Below are 19,537 nucleotides of genomic sequence, written 5' to 3'. Positions count from 1 at the left end.
ACTTGAAAAGATTAGGCATGATCTTACTTTTACCAAACATTTCAGTTCATATTGACTTTAGGAAAAAAATAAATATATGTGTGTGTGTGTGTATATATAAAATATATTTATGCTATGTTATGTTATGTTATGTTATGTTATGTTATGTTATGTTATGTTAGAATATATATTCTATATGTTATATATATATAATATACATATATTCTGAGGCAGCAAGGTACTCTCTAAAGAACACCTACCTAGAACACTTGAGCTAAAATAATGCACAGCTATTACACAGTTAAGTACAGATGAAATAAAAATTATGAAATAAAGTAACCCAAATTTTATTTTTCTTACCTGCTGGTTTACTGGAAAATTCCTGTTGATTTTTTTAATCTATAAAAGTGAAAGAAGAAATAGATTAAGATCTCAACCACTAGAAGAAAAATAAAAATAAAAATTAGGTTTTAAAGACATATCAGATACTTCCTTCCAAACTGTGTAAAGTCCTCTACAGTATAAGAATGAAAACCATAGTGAATAATGAGACATAATTAATAATAATAATAATAATAATAATAATAATAATAATAATAATGAGTCACTGTGTAGTTTATTTTGCTTTTTCAGAATATAGGAAAGGAGAATATTTACAAAAATATCCCTGAATTGTACAACACTACCTATTTTTCCATTTTCTGACTAGAAGCTCTAATTTAAACTAGATTATTTAAGTATAAAAGTAATTCAGATCAATTTACTGCCATTCACTAAGTCATCATGCTTTAAGAAAATACCGTTCCTTAGAGAATGATGAAAAATTGGGCTGGAATAACCTTTGAAACATCACATAGTCCATCCTACTAACCTAGGTGCAGAATCAGGTGTGCAAATTTAGTTTTGGTAATTGTTCAAGTAATATAAAAACATTAAGCAATATCACTAGGTAAAATGTAAACAGTAACCCAGTCTGAGATGGAAGATTCATGAGGAGTTTGTATTTTAGCCCTGCAGATCACTGACTCCCTCTAAATAAACACTGCCAGCTACCTGACTCAAAACTGTTCAACACAAGGAGAATTAGGTGTGGAACATACCCATTCCTGCCATTAGTATCAGAAACAAACATATTATCTGTGTTTTAAAAATAAGCCTTGAAATCCTTTGAGCAAACCTAGCATATCTACTATCTGCATTCATGACAGATACTTATCTCTATTTTTTTCTGCTCCCTTATGTCAACTTTTCACAATTGCTTTTCTAGCTATGTGTTAATGAGAAAGTAAATAAATAAATAAATAAATAAATAAATAAGTAAAGACCTTGTCAACAATGATTCAATCATGTAGCCAACCATGCCCTGATACCACAATGTAACATTTACACTGCTTCAGCTAAAGGTAGGAAGAACAATGCTTTTAGGATTAGAAGATCTTAGAATTCATCTTAGAAGAATGCCTATTGAACTTTATTCGGTGTTTATAATTTCACCTCTGAATAACTATATGCAGAGTTGTGAATTACACCGTGTTTTGCATACTTTAAAACAGAATATTTATTATATTATTACTCTTTGCATTCTTCATGCAAATAATAAGTCTTTAAGTCACTGACATCCCACAGTTTGGCTATTCAAGGATGATTCTCACTGTCAAGAATATGCTGGCAAGCAATTTCAGTTGGTTTTCAAATGCACCCTGAATTAAAAGTGTCATAAGAACATTTCCACCTTCCCTTCAAGCATGTGCATCAGCTTCAGTTTCCTCCTTTCCTTAACATATAAGGGAAAGGATCTGGGGAGCTATGGCACTCCATGGACAAAGCATTAAAATAAAATGAATACACACTTCAGCAGATACCATCTTACAAAATTTCTCAAAAGAAAATATAGATGAAAAACTTTATTATTATTTACGTAAATACAGAGGGTTCAAGATTTGGGGATTTATTTCTAAATTTGGCGTGAAATACTCCAGCGTGATAAATCCCTGTTTGTGCTAGTAGGTGCTATTAAAATCCTTGTCAAAACTGTGGATTTCCCTCTACTTTAAGCCAGGCTACAGCCTGTGAAAAATTTGAGTTATGAAAGAACATGGCCAAGAAAACAAGATTTTACTATTCTTAACAAAATACTGAAAATGTCTTTAGTGGCAAGGCAGGTACATATGAAATACTTTGATAATATTTATTTTTAATTCATATATAGGGACTTCATTTTTTAACAGAAATTAAGAACATCAGGAGTCTCTGTGGACTTTAAATACTCATGAAATCTAACTGCATGATCCAAACATCATTTTCTCATTCACGGATTTCCATTTCGTTTCTTAAAGTACAATCTAAACACCTGCATTGCCTAGCTGTTTTAACTCTTGTTGCTTTCATGAATTAAAACAATCATGTTTATCTTTCAGGTACTACTGTGAGGATTTATTGTAACACATTATTTTAAAGTATGATAAAATTTACAAAATTCATTACAACAGTTCGGTTCTACCTGGAAGTAAGAATTATAAAGTCTGATTAGTTTGAGAAATCCCTTAACTGTTTATCATGCAACATTCTTGTTTTGGCTGGGATGAGTTAATTTTCTTCCTAGTAGTTGGTACAGTGCTGCGTTTTGGATTTAAATTGAGAATAATGCAGATAACACACCAATGTTTTAGTTGTTGCAGAGCAGTGCTTACACAGAGCCAAGGACTTTTCAGCTCCTGGTGCTGCCCTGCCAGCCAGGAGGCTTGGGATGTGTGCCACAATGTGTCTACATTATGTGCCATAATGTGTCTACATTATGTTCAGCAAAACAGGGGCTGAGCACTTAATTCTAATTGGGTTCAACTTCCATGAATGTCAATTAGGAAGAAAATTCTAATAACCCCCTCAAACAAAGTAGTTTGGGATTTGGTGGTAACCTAATCCTCTGAGGAGGAAGATGAGATCAAAAACAAACTATCCGCAGGATGCTGTGTCTGAGTATTAACTAGGCAAGCGCTACTGATAAAAGATGAAAAATGAAAGAAGAAATATTAGCAGCGAGTATCTTAGAAGAATGGTTTGAAGTATAATTGATTGGGATAGGAGGGCAAACACATCAGGCTACGTATGTTCTGAAAACACATGTGGGCAAATACATTAGGACATCATAGCCATAAAGAGTACTGGACAGGCAGATGATATGAAGTCAGACAAAGAGAAGAATGAACCACAGACATACTCAGATAATTCATGCACTAGATGTTGCCACAGGTGGATATTTTTCACAATGATGACTGTGCCAGCTCCACAGAAGAAACAAAGAAAGGGCACAAGAGACATCACTCTTCAGCAGGGTGAGCAGATGAGCAGGATTTGGCTTCAGGTGTATGTGCTTGCTATCTTATCTTATCTTATCTTATCTTATCTTATCTTATCTTATCTTATCTTATCTTATCTTATTAATTTTAACTGCTTTCACGCCAGAGAAGCAGGAAGCCCTGCAGGAAGCAGAATATCCCTCCATACTATCATCTTCTTTGTACCTTATTTCTGTTGTCCTGCTGGCATGATTAAGCTGAAAAAACTGGGTTTTAAACTTTCACATTCAGTTGAAACTAAATTGTTCATTCCTCCAAGAGCTACTATTTCAGACTTTCTTTGAGCAAATAGCACTACAATAACTACTTTCAGTTCCCATAAGAGGATTTTCACGTATAATTTCAAAACTGCTATTTATTATGGGGCTGTTTGACCTTTTTACCTATTTATTTTAATCAAATCTGCTATTCCAATGTAATCACAGGATCCTCATGAGATGATGAGGAAATGTGCCCTTCGATGAGCATATTCCACCCTAAAGACTATTAAGGGCAGTATGATTTAGAGTTAAGGGCACCAATTCCAGGTTTTTCCATTTCTTAACAATTCAAATAGAAACATTTGTTTGTTTGAAAAGTCTCTGTGTACTATGCTTGCTTTTAACCCATTCTCTGAAAAAATACATTGCAAATTAGGGGCTCAGCAGGTCTAATAAGCTACTAGGAAGTATCTTTAATGACAGTGTGGGTCTCAGGTATAGTACAAGGGCCTCTGGAAGAAGCAATGATAGAGTAGGTGTTTGTTTTCAGGATAGAGCAATTGACAAGAGACCATTCTCTCTTGGTACATTTGGAACCACCAACACTGAAGGGCAATGTTTGGAGTGAGAGGGCACCAGCTTCTCCTCAGTATTTTCTTGACTTAGATGGTAGCTAAGATATTCCCATACTTTTACATGATTTGGTCTATCTTTTGCTTGCAGTGTGTAGATGTCATGTAACTGCAGGTATCCTCCCTTACCAGAAATTTTCCATTAAAAATTATTTAAATTAAATTAAATAATATTAAATAAATATTAAATAAATTATATTTAAATAATATTAAATAAATTAAATTAAAAATTTAATTTATACCCATCTTATATCTGGTTTCCCCAAAGAATTCAGACTTTGGAGCCTTCTTCATCAACTGTTTGTATTTCATAACAGCTGACTTATATTCATTAAGAGATAATTAAAATATAACAATTTGACAAGAACATAAATGCATTAAATAGTTCTTAACTTTCTCGTGTATTAAAGCAACGATAGAGTGCATACCAGTGGGATGTTAAGTGATTGCAAACAGGTAGCAAGATCATTACAGATTGGAGCATTTTTGAAAAAACATGAATCCATGCTGTGATAATCTTATGTTAATGGATGAGGAAGAAAGAGCAAATAACACTAACATTTGGAACTGATAATTGGTTAGTCCTTGCTATTTTTATCCTTGCTAAGCTTTGGTTTGTTCAATGTGAACTGTAAGTTGTGGTAAGGTGGTGAAACTTTGTTATCCAAGAGTATATATGCATTGACAACTGCAGGGAATTAGAGAAAATTTGAAAGAAGCATGCAAAAATTCACATGAAACACATCATACTTTAGTGCATAGATTCAGACAGGTGTATAACTGCCTAAGGGCTGAATGTAGAACTTCATGCTGGTTTTACAAGCTGAAAAATTATTTAGAGCCAAAGCTGAAAATCCATGTTGTATACAATCTGCCGAGTGAACTCTCAATGTGTTCTGGAAAATATGGGAGCGTAGGAATGATTTACTAGAGCATTTACATGTATGTCTGCTTTCTGACCTATCAGGGATGATGCCATTCTCTATCTCTTGTTGATCAGATTTTACCTGCTAAATGGTTCAAGGGATAGGAAGATTCATTAGAAACACTGCTATGATCTCTAGAATTTTCATTACTAACTTAGATTTTTCTCAAGACCAGATATGCTGGACTGCAAATTAACACAGACTGAATGAACTCATCACTAAATTCCTATAGGAAAGAAAATTAATATATGAATATTATGTAAAGGTTGGACTTGTTATCCAGAATAGTCAGTAGAATCTAATAATCTAATTAGTAATATATCCATTCAAGGTCAGTTTGTCATCTCAGCAGTTTAGACCATTGAAAAATGCAAACGCATACACACGACCTCTGTTTTAGAATCTTTTCAAATAGATCCCCATAGGCTGAAACATTCTTGCTATGGTTTCTAGATGATTATATATATGACTAGATTATATATGTTTCAACATATATTAAATGTTAAAAGAAAAAAAAAAAAACACTCTTAATAATAATAATAAGATTAAAAGAGATCAAATGCATTTAAAGAATATAATTAAATCAGTGTTGGCATGATTCAGCAAGCCCCATACCAGCTGACTAACAAAAGTCCCAAAATAGCTGTTGGCTGGAAAAATGAAGAGAAATATAACTACATTTTTGCTATCAGCAGACACGGTACTGGACATCTTTGTTCTGGGTCAAGATTAGCACTTAAAATTCTCGTGGATCACCTTAATCCATCTAGAAACTGGAAATTTCCTTTGAATCCTATCTATACAGAGGAAGAAAAGACCCCAGTGAGTCTTGAGGTCTTGTCTGGAAAGAGCCCAGTTGCACATGCTTCCTGGTTAAATTTTTGTACTGACTGACCTTGAATTAGCCAGTGGTATAAAATATACAGAGAACTTGCATATTTTGGTGAGCTGCCAATACATACAGACATTTTATAAATACTTTTCAATACATAAAGGATGGTTTGTTGGCTCATAAATGACCTTCCCACTCACCACACTCCCCCCCCCCCAATAAACAAACAAACAAAAAACACAACAACACACAAATCTGTTGATTACACAAAATCCTGAACAGAGGTCTTGAATTGATGCAGAGAAAGAGTTATATTGTATATTGTACATAATAATATACCAGATTATGTTATCAATTTTTGGTATGTGAGAACACGATCAAAGAAAAAATGGCCATCTGAACTATGATTCCAAACTTGCATACCATCAAATATCTTTCATTTGTTTCCTCATCAGGAAGGGCTCAGTGATGCATTGAATTCTAGCAGCATAGCAGTAACAGATGAATCAAAGAAATATCAGATTTCTGTCTATTACATGAAGCTACAGTGGAAACCCTAAAGACAAAAACCTCAAAACCTATCTTCACATGTCTGTGATTTTCCAATAACAGGACTGCAACTACTTTTACTTAAAAAGTAAATAAAGTGTTTTATTTAACAGATGAATGGATTTACTGAATCCTGAGATATTTAACACTTATTCCTAAATAAAATTTTCGGCATTACCTTAATGACAATATTGCTATTGAGTTTCTTTACAGAAGATAATTGTGTTACAAGCATACCATTTTCACAATAGTTAGTTTCCCTAATAGCATCATTAAAATGCCAGAAGTAACATGCATGTTAGTAAAGACACAATTGAAAGCCATTGCCTGAAAAGGCTGCTATGGTTCCATCTCAAAGGGAGAAACATCTGTATCCCTACTGAAGATTTACTAGAAGAACTTTGAACAGTAAAACAAACAAACAAACAAACAAACAAACAAACAAACAAAAAAACACAAACAAACTTGGAGATGCAAGTTTTTGTTTTTGTTTTTGTTTTTTTTTCCCCAGGTAATTAATTGCAGGTAATTTAAATACTCATTGCAGTATGATAACTGAATTTTCAGTCATACTAAAAGTAAATAAATAAACAAACAAATAAAAACTGCTTGAGAAACTCATTAGTAAAACAACTACTCACAAAATAGTGAGATATATTCCTCTTGGGCACCTCTGAATACTTCATAGGTATTCAAACCCATTTTACTTCATGTTAAGAAAACATATGTAGATTCCATGGTAAAGATGTAATTTACGTAGCAACTATTAATTCAGTCTTCCTCTGAAGATATCAGACTTCCATTTGAAATACAGTTCTTTTAGATTCCTCCAGTTAATCTTTTTTAAAATTGTAAATTCTATGTAACTTTTACTCAAAATATGTTCAACATAAACCTTTGATATCTTCTGGATATCCACCTGGAAATACTGCATTCCAGAAACTACCAGAGGCCTCCAGAACACATATTTCATTATTTTTCTCTGTATGCTTAATATTCAAGTAAAAAAATAATTGAAATTCCACCTATTTTTCAATATGTTTTACTAGGTTTTTGCTATATCCTTTCTCTATATAATCTTGCTTAAGACTTATGTTTAAATTTAAATAGAAAAATTCTATGTATTCAAAACTCATATTGCTGAAAGAAAGATAAAACAGGAAAACTAGTTCACTAGTTGCAAGAGAAAGCTTGGCACTAGAAATCTGTAATTTGTTTCCACAGACTATAATCAAGTTATTGTGGGATCCTAAACTTTTTAATGTCACAAAATAAGTTTGTTTGAAATAATGTGTTTGAGTTATTATACTTTACTTAACTTTAATTTGACTGAGAACACTAGAATATAACATTTAAACTTCAGAATATGGCAGGAGTAGCAGGTCATAATGACTGGTTTAGTAGATGACAAAATGCAAAAGAAGTTGGTACATCCTGAACTCATCATGATATCAAAATGCCAACACCTTGGAGATTCAATATACCTACACTTGTCAAAAGAACTAGGTTAAGGCAATGAAAAGAATTAGATCTTGAAGTAAGAGCACACTGAAGAAAACCTTGGATCACGCCCCTTCACAAAGCTGTCTATTCAAAAACACATGAAAAATGCTTGAATACTTGCTTGAATAGTGTTGAAGAAGAAGATAAATGTGTGCTAGATATGATTAAGGATTGTCATTGATTCAGTCAGAAAGGAGCTGGAACATTTTTTTTTTCTGAAGTTAATATATAGTTCACAATGGTAAGTGTAGTATATAAGATTAATATTTATTTAATGCATTGAAATATTTGTGCTTGTTATGAAACTGGGATGAAAACAAATAATAGACAATATGCATTTAGAAAGTAACAAGGCTGGGTGTTTTTGTCATTTGGAAAGTATTTATATTATAAATTCAGGAATTCGTAGCAGCTAATAATGTAGTGAAAGTCATGAAAGAAAAAATCAAATTTAAAAACGAATATGTATTGCATGCAAGTAGTGTTCAAGTGACACAGAACATGAAGTGATGAGATTGGTATTTAATAGGGAAGGATTTAGATGGCTGAGTATCAGGGCTGCAGCTCTTTAGCCCACCTGTTCATCACAGTTACTACCACAGTTATTACTGGGGTGATTTGGCCTGGAGAAGAGAGGTTTTCAGGGAGACCTCACTGCAGCCTTTCAACACTTAGAAGTGGCTTATAAGAAAGATGGAAAGAGACTTTTTATAAGGGCATGTAATGATAGGACAAAGGGTAATGGTTTTAAACTGAAAGAGGGTAGGTTTAGATTGGATATTTGAAATAAATTCTTTACTGTGAGGGTGGTGAGGCACTGGAATAAGTTGCCCAGAGAAGTACGGGCATACACAACTTGTATGACCCATCCCTGGAAGTGTTCAAGGCCGGGTTGGATGGGGCTTTGAGCAACCTGATCTACTGAAAAATGTCCCTGCCTATGGAGGGGGGGGTGGATCATTCATCGTATATGCCTCTCCTGATTTAAAGCAACAGACTTCACACTTTGTGATTTCTCATGGAAACTAAATAACATGGATAATTCACATTTCAATTTTACTTTTTGTGGTGTAATGACCACATGAGCACCAGGGCCTGGTCATTTCGCCACAACTTTTCACTTATAATTTCACTACAATGTAGCACTTAGACAATACAATATATAGTCTACAGTATTTTCTTTAGGTTTTCATTGAATTCCAAACAAGTGGAGGATAAACATTAGTTAAATGTTTTCAATAGTTTGTCTTATCCTAATATTTCTGAATGCAGTCACAAGCACTGATAATGAATGTTAATGCTATGATGATACAAAATAAAAAACCTATGGCTAAACTGAATAAATCAAAGCTGTCTGTACAACCATTTATAAAACCCTGTAATGATGTAACCATCAATGCCTTATGAGTGAATATATTAGTAAGCACCACTCCACTTAGCACCGAAAGTTTTCGTAATACCTAAACCGACTATTTCTGGTTGCATTGCACAAGAATCCCATTCATTGCTTCTCATTACAGAAACAAAGAAGAGACTGCATGCTCTTTGTGCACCTTTTATAAAGTTGAAACATTATTCTTTTCTGCAGGCTAAACAGTTCCATTTCACCCTGTATTTCCTAACAAGTTCATGCGATTGTCAAAGAGGCCAAAGACCTCTTTGGTGACACTGCATATAAGCATTGGTTTCCTAGACACATTTTTCCTGCGTGACCTAGGACTGACTAGCACATTACAACATCTGACTCTCGTCTGCATACCTGCAAGAGTCTCATAGTTACTTTTGATCTGCTTACAGTCACCCCAAAACTCAGCCATGCCCACATGAATAAGCAGCCCCAGAGAGCTGTCATTTGGCTATATGGCTTTGGCAACATCCTTCAGATTTAAGCTCCTGGGAGGCAAAAGGCTTCCTACAATGTTAGGTTCAGCCACTAGACAGACTTCATCATACACAGGAGTGAGTCACTGATGATGACCAATACATTGCTTCCTCAGATCATTAATCTCACATTTTTTCCATCCTGCCAGGTTTTCATTTTATTTATTTTTTATCCACTATGTCATTAAGCTTGAATCTTAAGATAGTGTGGGGCAGCATTGTAATGCATCACTGCCTAGAATTAACCACTGAATTAACCATTTCCCTCCAAAGAAGACCTGCAAATAGAAATGTCTCTTTAGCCAGGGCTTGCTCCCTCACAGTAGATGTTACTGTTGGTTTCCTGACTTGTTGTCAGTATTTTTATCTACAGCCTGCAATTCCACGTTTCACTCAGTTTGACACCTTTATCATGTAATTTCTCTATATATTTCTTTAGGGATTTCACAAGAAGGTATGATCCTCTCAAGGCATTTTAGGTCTCCACAGTCTTCTCTGGAAAAAGAAATGCAAACAATAACTCCTACAAATCCACTTTAAGATTTGGAGTGAGACATCTGTAGCTTTGGTTCCCAAGTAAATTTTCCATTTCCACCACTAGTATATGCTGGAAGAAAAATACTTAACAATAGAATTTACATTCTCACCAACAGTTTGCTCTGTATAAGGCACACTTGCATTAATTTCCTCCTGTCCCTTTCCCCCCAAAAAAGTTCTTATTCACAGCTTTTGAATGGTTCACTTATTTAGTCACACAGCTCCTAGCCTTTCAGTCCCTCTTGCCAACCGGGACTTTTCAGTCCGACTTGGCTGAAAGAGAATGAGGGGCAGTTTGTTGAAGACAGCAACCAAATCTGTTTTGTTCCTACTCTCTCAAACTATCAACAAGCTTCTGACTTTACCTATAAAGAGTTCACAGTTTGCCAAGGTTTGCATTATTTCAGGACTTCTCACTTTGGTAAAGAAAATATTTACAGTTCACAATTTGGCATTTTATAAGAAAAAATTAGTAATAAAATGACAGAAGAAATGGGGAATTTTACACAATTATGTATAACACACAAGACAATTAACCCTCCTAACATTAACCTAACATTAATATGTTACCATATTAACCTAATGCCCTGTAGAAATGCAAATAGTGATTTTTAAAATACAATTAATATTTATACCATAGCACAGGTCTAAATGAATTCCTTCAGGCAAACCAATAAATTTCCCAGTTGCCAATGGCATAAACAAATACATTTACCAGAGACAATGAAGCTAAAGAGTTTTTCTGTAGTCTTTGGTACTATAGTATACTTTACTTTCTGGTATATTTACTTTTACTGGCATGTAGTATACTTTCTGTATCATTTAGTACTGTATCTTCCATCATCCCACCATCATCCCAAGGTTCAGATTACTGCAGTTTGATTGGATAAAAAGCAACAACAAAAAACATAGAAACAACTAGTGCTGTATTGTGTCACATTTCACTTTTCTGTCTAAAAGAATTACACACTTTTATTCCCTTGGAGCTCTTAGAAAGAACAGCAATATTTATGAAAGAATTTGGCTGACAGCACCAGATAACAACCTGCTTGCAAGTAAGCTAAAAGATCTCCTGGTATTATGTTACTTAAATAATTTGTTTGACATAACATGAAATAGCTGTTGAGGCATTAGGTTCAAGTGATAATGAACTAGGTATTAATATACCTGCTAAATTTGATGTTAAATAAATAAATATTCTCATATGTCACTGAGCTACCTATAAAAGCCTTATGTTTTCAGTTCTTATTTCTGCTGAAAGCTCACAATTCATCTTCATAACTAATCAATAGAATTATCCTTTTAAGAATTACCAGTTTCTTAGCATTAAGAATGACTAAGACCAACACTGGAAATACCAAAAGAAAATTTAAAGATGAATTTTACGTTAATGTGAATTTCAGGCTTACCTATGACTTTTTATTGGATTTCACTGCATTATACTAAGCTAAATATGATATTTTAAAATCATTTTTTTTTTTTAACAAAGAAAAAGAAAAAAATATATATACAGTCCATTTTAAGATGACATATTTGTGCATGAGTAAGAGTTGTCACATAGCATATAAAGTTACAGAAACAATTTAAAAATCTTTCATTGGAAGTGCATTTGTTTCCACAGATTTCAGAACAGCAGCTCATTATCTAATATAATTTCAGCAGTAAAAGACATTGTGTAATCAAAAGTATAGATTTTCTTTTGCTATATCAATAGTTATTGTAGTCAAAATGAAAACACATTTTTATAAGTTAATAAATGCAAGCAGCATTTAATCTTTTCAAGATATCAGTGGGTCAAGTCCTCTGAGCCTCAACAATAAAATGCACTATCAAAGGTACACTTAAACACTTAAATTACTGGAATAAGTTAAACAATTAATTTATTTTTCCACACCAGTTTTACTCTTTAATCTACTAAGTCTTAGTTAGCAATCATACATGCTTACTACAGCACTATAGTGAAAAGATTAAAAAAAAAAACAAAAACAAAAACCAGGGAACATTATTCAGCAAAGGTATAATGGTCCATGAGGACAATTATATTAATAGAAGAACACAAAAGCTAAAATTTACAACATGTGAAATATGTATGTCAAGCTGCAATGAAAATGGATGATGTACAAAGAGTACAATTGTGTGGTTACATTGTTATATATTGCTATGGTGTGGGATGTAGCTGTATAAACTTCACATTATTATAATGACATTTTAAATAATTATATATATCAGAATTGTGTGTTATTTGGAAAGTTCAGAACTGAATGAAACAATTAAATATCTGAATAATATCATTCATGCCTATTCATAAAGAATAGGCTGCTTGTGACAGCGTAATCTCAAAACCCAGGAAGAAAAAAAATAATCCCCAAACTGAATGAAAGCAGCAATTCACATATCAACTACAGAATTACTCTTTCACTATGACTACTAACTGTACTTAGGAGTAATTAGGTGAGTATTAATACACACAATACAATTTGCAAAAGATTTACTTTCAAGCTGTTCACAACTGAAAAAAAAAGTAATGAACTCAGAGCTGTATAAAGAAAGCTTTTACCCCTGCAGCTGTCTTCATTGTGTGTTTTAAACCACATGGAATCTATCATGTCTACTTTACTATTTCTTTATTTGATCTAGAATATTTCTGTACGCAGCAAATGGATTTAGAATGGAATTTCAATCTTTTGTAGTTTTTGACTAATGTAAATAGGACACAGTTGACATAAGTATTCTAACTCCTATATATATATTTTATATTATATATATTATATTATATATTATTAATATATATATATTATATACATATATGTATGTATATATGTATATATACATTATATATATACATATTTACATCTGTATTTATAAGTATATATTTATATTGGCTTGGATGATAAAGAACGTATGTACTTGAAACTCTTCTCATTAATGTATAAGTAGTTCCCTGTCTTGTCTCTAATGTATTCCAACTTTATTCAAGACTGTGTCACACTTACCCATGGCCACAATTGTCTGTTTAAAACTGACCATTTAAGTAAATTCTGACCCAAAAGAGTATTAAATACTTTGACATTCTTTTCATCATCTATCAGTATGCAGTGAAGCAGCCTTTTCCTTGCTGACTCTTTTATCACTGGTGTATGTGAAAACTATTTCTTTTCATCCTTGCTGGTTCCCTGCTGAGAAAATCTCATCTAGTGCTGCCACATTTCTACATACTTAGACTTCCCAAGCCAACTCTTAGTAACAACTTAATTCTACTCTGTTTTTTCTCTCCTGTGCTTAGGTTAAGGAAGATCTCATCATTTTGCCAAGAAGTTCCGTCTTGCACTTTCTTCCAATGGACTAGTAGAATATGAATTCACATGCTATTTATTCAAAATAAGCTTATTTTTCTGTGTGTGTGTGTGTGTTTGTTTTGTTTTGTTTTGTTTTGGTGATACAGGTATTCATATACAATAATGTCAAAAAAGTTCCTTTGAAGAGGCAACACAATATTGGTAGACTCCCCTGTGTTCTACTGGAAATACTACTGAAACAGCAATGGTAAACAGAGTAACAAAGACAATACAAAGAACTGCTAAGAAGTGGAAGACAGACTGATGAAAGAGTGCCAGTGTTGAAAATAATTCTGGTATTAACATCAACTTTTTTTTTCTTTTTTTTTTTTTTCTTTTTTTTCTTCTAATAGCTGGGAAAGAATACAGCAGCGTAAAAAATGCAAGATGACCTTTCAAGCTGAGAGGTTAATGTTTCTGGAGGTAAAGGTTTCTTTTCTATTCAAATACAGAAGAAAAAACATGCTTTGGATTTGTAACTGTTGTGATCAGATAAAAACAATATTGCCAGTTGAACTACATAGATCAGTAATGATACAAGTCATTTTTTTTATATATTATTGTTTGCTGATGTACATGAAGTAAAATGTACATGATGTCATGAAGTAAACTGCCTTTTAAGCCACTCTAACATAACAAATGAGTAGTAGTATAACCAGGAGAAAGTGGGAAGTTTCTGTGAGTCCAGTTTCAGGGTTTAAAAACATTATAAGCATATCATGCATAAGCTATGATTTGCGCTGTGATTTGTTCTATGAACTTACAAAGGTAATGGAAAGAGAGTTTGGGGTCAGAAGACTAAATAGAGGTCAGTCAGCTATAATTGCTTTAAGCTAGATTTGGCCTACAACCTGACCATCTAAGTGAGTGGCAGTCTAATTTACTAGTAGGACCATCTGCAAGGCTTAGGGAGTGCTAGTTGCTCTCAGAACCTGGGAACAATTCTCTTTTTATCCAAATTGCATACTTTATTTTCCTGACTTCTACTCATTACATTTTGACATGAAAATGCTATTTACGGTTACTGTTTGGTAAATAAATGTGCTAATCTTTCTCCTCCTGTATCAAGAGTTGCTAGCTTAATAAAGGTGCAGGCATACTTTGCGAAATATTTTACTGCTATCAGTGAAACCTCAGCTATGGAGGTGTATACCAACTATTTATTTGGGCACTTTGACTGCTTATTAACAGTTTAAACTGTTTAAATCTGCTTGTCAAAATCACCTTTTAGAGTTTTATTTTCTATAGTATTAAAAATATATAGATTATGTTTATATAGTCATATCAAGATCCATTTATATTAATTTGATGCAAAAAGTAATAATTCAGATGTTAAATATGCATATATACTAAAATTCATCAATTATTTAAAGAGAAACTTGAAAAAAAAAGTTTAACACCACAAGTCCTTAGGGGTTGTGTTAGCCTAAGAAGATATTTCTTCCTCTAAAATACCCTACATATGATGTCAAAATAAAAATACTTTTAAAATTATTATTCCTACTGATACAAAATGAGACAAACAATTAAATAGAATATACACACTATTAAAATGTAAGTTTATGAGTAGGCTGTGTTTTCAGCCTGGCAAAGAACAAATGGTAAGCATAATATATTCACATCCTCTGACAATTATACAAGTATGTAGGATTAAATGACACTGCTCACTGCTGAAAGCCCAAACATCTATGTAGGCATTGCTCATTTTTACAATATTTATTAGTTATAATGCCAATGTCCTTTAAAAATTTGCTTCATATTTGCCTTTGCATTTCTATGACTCCTGTTATAATAATAAACTTCAAGCGTTGCTTTGTAGACATCTGGAGCATCTCAGGAAAAGCAATGATAAGAAAGACCTTTGTGTCATCCCAGAATACTTTATGGAAATGACTAATAAGATCAGTACAGCAAGAAGGGAATCTGAAACACTAAAACAGGTGTCTGAATGTCAGTGAACATTTTCCAGTAAAATCAACCTAATAAAAGTTTGAAGGATTAAACTTTCCATTTATTCTCCCTTCTAGAGAGAGTTAGATTATTCTACCATTTTGCTTCCATGATGTTTTAACCATCTCTCTACACTCTTCCATAAATTGGGACCTCCAATTTATCTTTTCCACCATGCAATATAGCCACAGATTCACTCGATACAAATGCTTAAGCCTCTGAGCCAGCCTAGCCAGCAGGCAGGGAGCCAAGCAGCACAACCCTTGCCAGGTTCCAGCATTTCAGTGTTTCTGAATTATGTAGTTTTGGGTTTCAGAGAGGCTTTTGGGAGATTGTGATTCTTTACTGAAAACTTGATTCATTTTTAAAAAGCATCTATCTATCTATCTGTCTAAAAGATCTACCTATCCATCTGCCTGTCTGTCTATCCATCCATCTATTTATTTTATACTGTAAAAAATGTATCATGTTTAGCAGTAAGTGAGCAAGGGCACCTTTATGCATATCCTCATGGTCCCTTACAGACAGTTCATTTAAATAAACAAAAGAGTTTAGGTATCATTTAAGGTATCATCTGGAAAACACAGACTGTGTCCAAAATAAGAGCAGCTGAGCTGCACAATGCAGCCCATGCTGTGACACCAAGCCACATGTGCAATCACAGTCATGCACCTTTATCTTTGTTCCAATCCTCCCTCTAGCTGTTACCTCTTTCTATCTTTGAGATTCATGTCTAGATCATTTACTGATGACAGCATTTTACCTAAGATATTTTTTTTTTTTTTCTGAACAGAGTAACTTTAACATTAGTAAAGTGAATAAGTACCACATATGAGGAGTATTTTCTTTTTTTTCTGATTAGGATTATTAAATCAATAATATGGATATTAGGAGTTTTCCTAAATCTAAACAGCAGCTGTAGGTTGGCTTTCCAGCAAAGTAATATTAAGCACATATATCTAGAAATACCCAGTAAAACTTGTATTTTCCCCAATCTGTGCACCTGCATGGTGCAAAAGCTACAGCCACAGTAAATGGAAAGGCACATAGGAAAAAAGAAAATGAATATTTTCATTCATATTCTTTATTCAGCAATAACGAGCCCATTGCTCAAAAAGAAAGGTGAAGTTTTGCAACAACCTGCCTTCCCCAGAGCTATGTGGGCTAGTTTTGCAGCACTTATTATGCCACAAATTAAGAAGCCTTAGTATTTCAGAACATGTGGTGAACATGTCCTATGCATGCGGACAGCATCTCAGAGAAGCATGAATTTTAATCTGATCTCAAAAATGAGACGTTTTTCCCCATTTTCTTAGTTCTAAAACTTTTGTGGATCACAACAGAAACTCTAAGACAGAGAAGTAGTGAAAAAGGTGAAGAAGGCTTACCTGACTATAGCATTCGCAAATATAAAACATTCTCAGGTGCTCAACTGAAGACATCTATCTGAGGCCTGTTTTTTCTGCTCTTGCTTATTCATAGCAAACATGGTTGAAGAAGTTTGCAATGACTTCTCTCTTCCTAACTGTATATCCACCCTGTATTCTCAGCCTTATAGTTGGCCGAAAACAACTGGGGGAATTGCACAGTTCACGAGATCTGTGAATCGAGTTGGGTTAAAAAATCTGCAAAAATAAAAGCAATGCTGTAGTATAGGGAGTGAAGTGCCTGTGTCCATTTTGGTCATGGCAGGTAATACCGGTGTACCCAACTATGATACAGGATATTGGATTATCAAACTGAAGGCGAGAAGCACACGTACTGCACTTAAGCAATGCACCAACTCAAGAGAGAGCCTGATTGAGAGCTACATCCTAGAAAACCAATCCTTGCCTCCTGGTAAACAGCAAGGGAAGCAAGGGTTACTTCCTTGCATGAGCATGAATTTCACACATGGCTCAATGGATAGCCAAGAGAACAGTGTCTGGAAGGGGGAGTGGAGCCCCAGTCCTGCTCTGTCTCTGGACATCCTTTGGCTAGGGGTGAGACAGTGCCAGCCCTGAAGGCCAAGTAGCATGGACAGCTCCTGTCTCTCATGTCAGGGTGACTCTTCCAACCTGTAGGCTATTGTGCTAAAGTAGTCTCTTGCCATTTCCTATTAGAATTGGGAGAGGTAGGTACTTAATTCAAGGAGATTGAATTACCCTCCAGAGATGTCTTCATTCTTTATATAGTTAATGGGATAGAAGTAAGTGTCTAAGTTAGGAGGACTGGTTCACTTTCTTTACATCTTAAAGACATTTTCTTTTGTCCATTGACTATGTAAACAGTTTGGGTAGAGGGGATCTTGCCTTTTCAGGGACACACACATAACTTTTCTGTGAGACCATTTAATTAGAATCATACAATCACAGAATACCCTTAGAGGGGATCCACAAGGATCATTAAGTTCAACTCCTGGTTCCACACAGGAGCAGACCAAAATTAAACCATATGTCCGAGAGCATTGTCCAAACAATTCTTGAACTCTGGCAGGCTCAGTACCATGACAACTTCCTTGGAGAACCTGTCCCAGTGCCCGACCACCCTCTGGGTGCAGAACCTTCCCCTAACCCCCAGCCTGACCCTCCCCTGTCCCAGCTCCATGCCATTCCTTTGGGTCCTGGCACTGTCCCCAGAGAGCAGAGCTCAGCGCCTGCCCCACCGGTCCCCTCGTGAGGGAGCTGCAGGCCGCCATGAGGCCTCCCCTCAGCCTGCTCTGCTCTGGGCTGAACAAACCAAGGGAAATCAGCCATTTCTCATATGTCTTCCCCTCTAGATCCCTCAGCATCTTTGTAGCCCTCCTTTGGACACTATTAGTTTTATGTCTTTATATTGTGATACCCAAAACTGCACACAGCACTCAAAGTGAGGTCGCACAAGCGCAGAGCAGAGTGGAACAATCCCTCCCCTGACCAGCTAGCAATGTTGTGCCTGATGCACCCCAGTGTACAACTGGCTCTCCTGGCTGCCTCATATTCAACTTGTTGTCGAACAACACCCCCAGATTCCTTTCCATGGAATCTTTCCTGTTTGCTCTCCAGCCTTTCATCCCCCAGTCTGTACATATAGCCAGGGTTTCCCCTTCCCAGGTACAGAATGCAGCACTTGCTTTTGTTAAATTTCATACTGTTGGTGACTGGTGACTGCCCAGCTCTCTAATTTGTCAAGATTTCTCTGCAAAGCCTCTCCTTGATGGAGATAACAGCCCCTCCCAATTTAGCGTCACCCACAAACTTACATATCAAACCTTCAAGACTTACTTTACTTAAATTTATTTGTATTCCTATATTTTTATCTGGTTCCTAAAAGCACAATTTACTAAAGAGTAAAATTAAGGATTGTATGAAGAATGCTGCATCTCTGGGATCTGTTTCACTTCTTAGCAAAATTCAAAGTTTCTTTAAAAGGTAAAAAATCCTTAAAAGAAATTAATAATACTCTCTTGAGTGCAGTAAGTCAGAGTGTTGTACATTGGGCAAAAAGAAGAAATCAAGGTACTTCATTCTTATTTCACGCTTGATTTCATGACATCAATGACATTCTTTCTAATAAGATTTGCATGTAATGACCTCATTTTCTGAAACAAAACAAAACAAACAAAAACAAAAACAAACAAACAAAACCACAAATGAACAAAAATACTTGCAATCATATGGAATGGCCACACAGGCCATCAGCATGGCTGTAATTTCAGACCTTCCTCACAGTTGCCTGCCACAACTACAGTTGCCTGCCACAACTACTATGTGAGGTGTTATTAGGAGAGAAGAAACTTGCCACAGATTTTCATAACTCATTTTGTTAGCAGAGAAATGACAAATCCAAATGATCCTGGTCACATTTCCTTTGCAGGAGTTTCTACTTACCGGTAATTT

General features: G+C 34.7%; 1 protein-coding gene across 5 annotated transcripts in view; it reads right to left on the bottom strand.

The window, feature by feature from the left end:
- Positions 1–19,537, bottom strand: part of SNTG1 (syntrophin gamma 1) — a 348,743-nt gene that overhangs the window by 79,489 nt on the left and 249,717 nt on the right. For all 5 annotated transcript variants that reach the window (XM_072034682.1, XM_038174969.2, XM_027452099.3 and 2 more), the window contains one exon: positions 340–378. In XM_072034682.1, the coding sequence (XP_071890783.1) occupies positions 340–378 (39 nt within the window). The remainder of the gene's footprint in view (positions 1–339; positions 379–19,537) is intronic.

The sequence above is a fragment of the Anas platyrhynchos genome, chromosome 2 (genome assembly GCF_047663525.1).
Source record: "Anas platyrhynchos isolate ZD024472 breed Pekin duck chromosome 2, IASCAAS_PekinDuck_T2T, whole genome shotgun sequence".
In the NCBI taxonomy this organism is placed as follows: domain Eukaryota; kingdom Metazoa; phylum Chordata; class Aves; order Anseriformes; family Anatidae; genus Anas; species Anas platyrhynchos.
This window is presented reverse-complemented; position numbering and strand designations above follow the sequence as displayed.